Source organism: Zea mays, chromosome 10 (assembly GCF_902167145.1).
Source record: "Zea mays cultivar B73 chromosome 10, Zm-B73-REFERENCE-NAM-5.0, whole genome shotgun sequence".
NCBI lineage: Eukaryota > Viridiplantae > Streptophyta > Magnoliopsida > Poales > Poaceae > Zea > Zea mays.
Genome location: NC_050105.1, coordinates 80,125,038 through 80,131,886, shown reverse-complemented (window position 1 = coordinate 80,131,886; position 6,849 = coordinate 80,125,038). Strand labels below are relative to the sequence as shown.

Genomic DNA, 6,849 nt, shown 5'->3' with positions numbered 1-6,849 from the left:
TTTTTGCCCATCTCGCAACATGTTTCCATCACACAATAGAAGATGGCCAACTAGTTAGTTGGATGCAACACCCCAAAATCCTAATTTGGCTTTAGTAATTTTTTCCAAAAGTATTAAATCAAAGTGCCTTCTAATGAGGGATTACACCTCGGTAGTGCCTTCCTAAAATAAATAATAAAATAATATTAAAATTATGGTAGATTCAAAATTTTGGTTTAAACCTTTGAAACTAGAAAAAATAAATAATACAAAGATTTTCAATTTAGTTATTAGAGTGGATTATTCCCTTCATAAACTATATAATTAGAGACACTCGTTATTTGAGTTAAAGTAACTTTTGATAAAGATTATACATTGCCTTCTCGTAAAGTAAATAAGTAATGAATATTAATTGGTAAATGAACTTTTTATTTGTCTATACATTCAAAAAATCTCTACTATTCCTTATGTCTTCAGTGTAGGCGTCCACAGGCTTGGTTCTGCCATCGCGCTCCGCCCGCGATCCCCTCCCCGCGCCCGATCCTCCACGCTCGATCCTCGAATCCTGCGGCTTCCTTCGATGGCACGACCCCATCCATCTCGCCACCGTCCGTGGTCCCCTCCCCGTGCTCCCCACCACGACGGCACGACCCCATCCATCTCGCTGCTGTCCACGCCCAGTCGCGCCTCCCAGGATCACGCCCACGGACGCAACCTCCCTCCCTCCCCGTCCCCGTTCATGTCGCCCCCGTCCGTGATCCCCTCCCCGCCCTCCTCTCCACGACCCCATCCATCCTGCCGTCGTCCACGCCCAGCAGCGCTCAAAAGCAAAAAAGGGTACGAATACGAATCCCAATCCAGGGTCGGAGGGCGAGCGAACTCAAAAGCAAGCTGTTCCAGTCCAATCCGCCCCAGTCCAAATCTAATCGCCGGGTTTAGGCAGAATGGGTGGGACGCGGCGAGGTTTAGGTGGGGTTTGTTTTGTCCCTTTCGTGTGATTCTGCTCTCCGCGCGGGAGGCAAGTACTGACGGAAGCGAAGACCAAGGCGGAGGAGGGGGTCCCCGGCGGTGGAAGTGGAACGCGCCGATGCGCAAGTTTTAGGACTCCATCAAGGCCCTCCAGGCCAACATCGATCATGCCAATGCGATGTGAGTCCTCCACTCCTCCAGGGAGCAGAATTTCTTGTTCGCCCCCTTTCCCTTTGCTTGCTCACGTTAAAGGCGGAATCTTTTTTACTCTTTTTCAACGTTTTGGATGACTGAATGACTTTTTTATTATGTGTGTGTTCCGCGGTTGTTTGTTTGTGCGATGCAGAGCAGGGCGTCGGAATTCTTGAGGGACTACGATGGCTTGGTCATCTAGATGCGGGTGGCGTACAGCGCCGTCGCGCATTTCCTCCTGCAGTGGACCGACTGCAAGCTCGCCGCCGCGCTCGGCCTCCTCAAGGTTATGCTATACAAGGTATCGCCGCCTTGCACCCTGCTAGCTCGTGCCCGTGCTCGATTAGGGCTTTCACTCCACGAGTTGGCTTGCTGAGTTGCCGTTTCTCTGGCAGGTGTGCGCGGATGGCTCGTCGGCGCTTCCTGATTGGGACATGGAGGCCAGCATCAGGGAGTTCTACGGTAATTAACCCACCCCCTTCCTCTCTTCCTTGAACAACTAACTGTCGATTTTGACGGCGTTGCGCAATGGCAGGCGTCATTTTCCCGTCGCTGCTGCAGCTTCCGAGTGGCATCACCGAGCTGGACGACAGGAAGGAGAGGAAGCTCTGCCTCAAGAAATTCAGGAGCAGGGATGAGCAGCTCTCGGAGGTGGACACGGAGAGGGAGCTTGAGTGCGGGATCTGCCTCGAGGTTAGCCCCAAGGTCGTGCTGCCCAACTGTGCCCACATGCTCTGCATGCGGTGCTTTGAGGATTGGTAATATCTCTTTTGGTTTACAGCTGTTCAAGAAAGAAACATAATTGGCACGACCCCATTTACAAGATAGGGACTATCTACTTCATAGACGACATTCGCGCTTAATTTTTTTGCATGAAATATTTAAATTACTCCTACAATGTCGATTCCTACATAACTGTTTAACATCGTTTTAAGTCAGTTATGTTTTTCAGCTATGCACTTTCATGTCGATTAAATTTTATAATTTAGTAGTTGCTAAATACGTTAGAACGTTCATGAAATCTTGCTATCATATTTTCCTATAGTCTTATTTATTCTTACCTTTACAATCCCATATATTACAAAAATCATATCTAACACCAAGTCGTTCAAACATTTTTTGTTATAGCAGGAAATGGCACCTACTCTACTCCGCAGCTTAAAACCTCAAGATATGTCGGTAACCATCCAAGTACAAGTTTCAAGGAAATGGGAATTTCATGGAAATACAGACATTGGGTCCATATTACACATTGATATGATTTTGGCTGACAAAGAGGTAAGAACCCAATATCCTTTTTTTCTAATAACATTACTCATGTGTATCCAAATAGGATCATTAGAATTTTCTGTTACATCATTCTACCTATATTTCAGCATAGGTCCTTTCCCTGTTGATCTGTTCGCTTCACGCAAAAAGCCTCGGTTCCAACTGAGATCTTCGTTTAGTTCACCCAAACTTGCCGTAGACACTCAGTTAAATTGCTATGCCAAGTTTATTCAGGTCTCTTATTCCTAGACCTACAACCTCCTTTGCCATGTACGAATCCAACAATTTAAAACATGTTGATAATGAGTGCCGAGTATTCTTAGCAAATTTTGATCAAGTTCATATATGAGTGAATCACAATGTACTAAAGGGAACTACTTAATGCTTACTAAAAACATCAGTTAATCGCTTTGTAGTTGAAGTGAACTGAATGACCTAAATTCAAAATAGTGTATCCCTACATGCCCGCATGATTTCTTCCAATATACATTATAATAAATGCATGCTAAAATACTAAATCGGAAACTTTTACTTTCTCAACAGGTTATTGCTGTCAGTGACCACCATTTAGTTTGGTTACAATGACTATAACATGACCTTCTACATTCATGCGATCAAACATTCACAATACATATACCTCTTTTGGTTCTCATACGCTTCATCAGACTGCATTTCTAACAATAGGCAACCAAAAAAAGATTACTAAAATTATATCCTAAAATTATATTTCCACCTACAATACACAAAAAAGTACTGCGTCAAGTTATTTTGTTGAATTTAACTGACTTCCTGAAATATATGTACTGCACCCAAGTTATTTTGTTCACGTAAACTAGCTTCCAGAATTGTTTTTTCTACATTCAGTAATTGTCAAATAATTATATACACTCCACCAAGTTATTTTTACTACATAGTTAATGTAAATTATAAAACTATAGCTGTTAATAATATTAAATTTTAGACCACCGATTTAGCGTACACTACAATTTGGTATAGTCTATTCCAATTATTTTACCTGTTTCATACATGCCCATATTTTCAACCTAACTACTAATATTGTCAACTATACATTCATATTCTGACATACACACAAATCTACTACTGCTGCTATAATGTTGTAACTATATGAAATTTATCTCCACCACTTTTCCTTGTCTGTCTCGCATTCACTTCAATATAAATGCCAATCATTATGCTGATAAAGATTATGCGGCCGCAGACACGTTCAACTAATATCTATTTTCATATATTTGCCAATGATAATATTTGTTGTTTTGAAAATTTGTTTACCATGGAGATTATTAATTATAGACTCTTAGAATTTAAGTTCGTTTATATCCTTTCTCCATGTAAACTATCCTAGAATAAAAATTTATATCACGCGTATGAAGTGCTGTTTGTTTTTTCTTTTTTGAAAATTGGTGTCGTGCTTTTTTTGGAATGAAGCAATTTCACTGCAGGTTGTCGGTTTGGAGCCTTTTTAGTGTCAGATGGTCTGTCTCTATATCTCTATTCATTTCACTGCAGCGCTGTTTGAGGTGCGTGGTCAAGTCGAGGCGAAGATGAGCAAGGAGGATGTGCTCAAGGTGCAGGTGAGTTCGCTCCACTCTTCTTCTTCTTGCCGATCGACCCAACCACCGCACTCCACCTACACAGGCACATGTTCATTGTTTTTGCTGATTTCAACATAGTACTGCTCAGTGGCAGATCCAGGATGAGATGCAAGGAGGGGCTACTAGCCTACTAAAATAAAGCTAAAAATATTTAGATATAACTAAATGATCTAATTAATATAGACCAAATAAGTATGAAAATAACTAATAAGTTGTGTTAAAAAGTACAATACTCAAAACATACCCCTAATGAGTTGTGTTAAAAGTATCTTTGTTCCGGTTCTTGATGAGAAATTTATCCATTCTATCCCTATAAACTAAAAAATAATTTTATCAATTAACCTAGCAAATAATTGACCAATCCAAAATACCAAAGTATAAAACCTAATCTCTTGGTGAAAGGCAATCTATGTTTAGCAAGTTAAGAATTATATAGAGTAAAGTCTAGATTCTAGAGGGAAGATAAATGACGTCGATTGAAAATAAAAAGGGCAAGGCACAGTCTTGAAATGACACTACACACTACACCGATCCTCCAGCCCTTGCCACGCTTTTTCTTTTGTATCTCGTGGGTCATGGCTTGCAGTGCAGCCTATAGCGTGCACTGTAGGACAGTGTGTCTGGCGTCTTGACCTGCTTACACCAACACATGACTCTCTGTTGGCTGCTGCATACTCGCCTTGTTGCCGGCACCGCGACCGGGCCTGCAGCCTAGGCAGTCCCAGGTTCAAATCCGCCCCTGGTACTGCTTGTTTAGTAGTGAAGACAGAGACTGTAGTGAAAATAGACCACCACCTGTATTCTTTCAGGTGTTAGAAATGTAAATTTTTGCTTTCTGGTTATGTGTGTTCCTCTTGCTGCATGGTTATTACCCCACCCCCATCCATCTCGCCTGTGCAGAAATAATAAACATCACTAAGGTGCGTTAACTATTTTCTTGATACTGTTGTTTCTATTGTTCTCAAGGTCTTGGATTCAACATAGTACTAGCAGTTTGGAATCACCCGACGGGGATGCTTTCCATGTAATAAATATTTTTGGAACGTTTCAGATTTAACTTATGTTGTTTCTGTTGCAATCAACATGGTGTCACTATTTGGATTCACCAGTAAGAATATTTGCCATTTGGGCTTGTTAATTAGGGTGCAATTTTATATAAAACATGCCTCGTTCACTTGCTTTCCAGTTCTTGATTTCAGATCTCTGAAGCCGATTACGTACACATTTCCTACCACGACTTTTATTCTGCTTTCCTGTTCTCAACGTCTTGGACATTGCCGGCGAGCGCGGTCTCCTCGGCAACTTCTACTGCTAACTCGGGTGCAAGGTATGGTACACATATTTCATATAGTTCTCTACACTTTGAGATTGTTGTAAGGATATTTTAAATGTGGTACTTATATTTCATTCAGTTCTATACTTTGATTTTGGTGTAGAGATTTAGTTATGTAGAATTTTCCTTGAAGTTGGTCTGTTTTTACAGATAGACCAACATCAAGTTGTGTGAAATTGTTAGACAGTAAGGTTCATCCATGAATTAGTACACCATGGAATGATCTACAACACTTGTGTCTGAATACAACAAAAATCATAGAAATTGTGTCTGAATATTCTGTGTTGCTCGTTACATTGAGTCTGGTAGTCGTTGTTCCACTATATGTTCTGGTAGTCGATGTTCCTATGTACCCATCTGGTAATCGCTTTCAGTCCGTCTAAACACAAGTCTTTTTAAGTCTTGTTCTCTATAGATTATTGTTGAATATAGTTGATGCTTGTTTATCTCATATAGTGTGACATGTGTTGCTATATGTGACTACATGGTGCCTTTTAATTTGTTCATCAGTTGCTATATGCAGATGCCCAGCAAACTTCCCAATCCAGCTGCCGGCAAGGAGATGAGGTTCGCGACGGCGACAATTTTCCACTACACAACCGGATTCTTCAGCAGCATATGGATCCGTTGAAGCGTCGTGTGACAATGCCACCAAAGAGCAGCAACAAACAAGCTCAAAGTCTCCGCTAACCACTAATCTCATAAAGCTTGAATTTTCTCATTGCTATGTTTCCTTCTCCTAGCAAAGTTAAGATGTTTGCACATTTCTAGCTTATTAGGTCCTTGTGTGGAATGTGTTTGAACAATGATCTCATTTAAACAATATCAACATGTGTGATATATAAAAACCGTAGCAACGCACGGGCACATACCTAGTAGTTTCTTAAATAAATAATATGCGTATTGCATATTTAACACATTAGCCCAAAATAAATGAATAAAATAATTAATATAAAATTTTGCTTTGCATCATGCTGTGGTTCTTTGTTTTATGCATTTAACTTGTGATTTAGTTTCAGAACAAGTTCAAATTTGAATTTGCAAAACAGAAAATAAAAATGAAAATAATACATAAAAGAAAATTAAAAAGAAACAAAAAAGGAAAGAGAAAAGCACATTCCCTTCCCACAGCTCATCCTCAGGCGCGTCCCACTTCTCACACTCGGCCGACCTAGTCCCTCACCCGCACATTTCCTCGCATCCACATCGCACTCGAATGTCGCTGACAGCAGGGATCCCTTGTTAGGTGTTCTCTTACCTCGCGTCAGAGATGGGCCAACAGCAAACCGAACACCGAGATTCTCATGTCGTTCGTTCTTTCCTCAGCCAGGACCTTGGGAGACTATATATACACACTACGCTGCATCCCCTTGACCCATAAGCCTCGTAGTAGATGAGCCGCGAGCCAATTGAAGCGAGCGATGAGAGAACAGAGAGGTAGGGAGAGCCGTCAACATCACCCTGTGTACGCCACCGTTCGGAGGCTACAAGGCA

The 6,849-nt window shown here is 41.3% G+C and overlaps 2 protein-coding genes across 3 annotated transcripts; both read left to right on the top strand.

Annotated features, from left to right (window-relative positions):
* Positions 1-559: 559 nt before the first annotated feature.
* Positions 560-1,122, top strand: LOC109943155 (uncharacterized). The gene has a single exon (XM_020546015.1). It carries the CDS (start codon positions 560-562, stop codon positions 1,079-1,081), a length of 522 nt encoding a protein of 173 aa, XP_020401604.1. The 3' UTR covers positions 1,082-1,122.
* Positions 1,123-1,294: 172 nt separating this feature from the next.
* On the top strand, positions 1,295-6,184 carry LOC100277372 (uncharacterized). 2 transcript variants are annotated; one of them, XM_035963001.1, is made up of 5 exons: positions 1,295-1,602; positions 1,676-2,418; positions 3,870-4,001; positions 4,989-5,349; positions 5,879-6,184. In XM_035963001.1, the coding sequence occupies exons 4-5, from the start codon at positions 5,106-5,108 to the stop codon at positions 6,043-6,045; spliced, it is 411 nt and encodes a 136-aa protein (XP_035818894.1). In that variant the 5' UTR covers positions 1,295-1,602; positions 1,676-2,418; positions 3,870-4,001; positions 4,989-5,105; the 3' UTR covers positions 6,046-6,184. The 2 variants fall into 2 exon arrangements, with proteins under 2 accessions (XP_035818894.1, NP_001144425.1); NM_001150953.2 differs by lacking the exons at positions 1,295-1,602; positions 1,676-2,418; positions 3,870-4,001 and having other exon boundaries at positions 5,077-5,349; positions 5,879-6,180.
* The last annotated feature ends 665 nt before the right edge of the window (positions 6,185-6,849 follow it).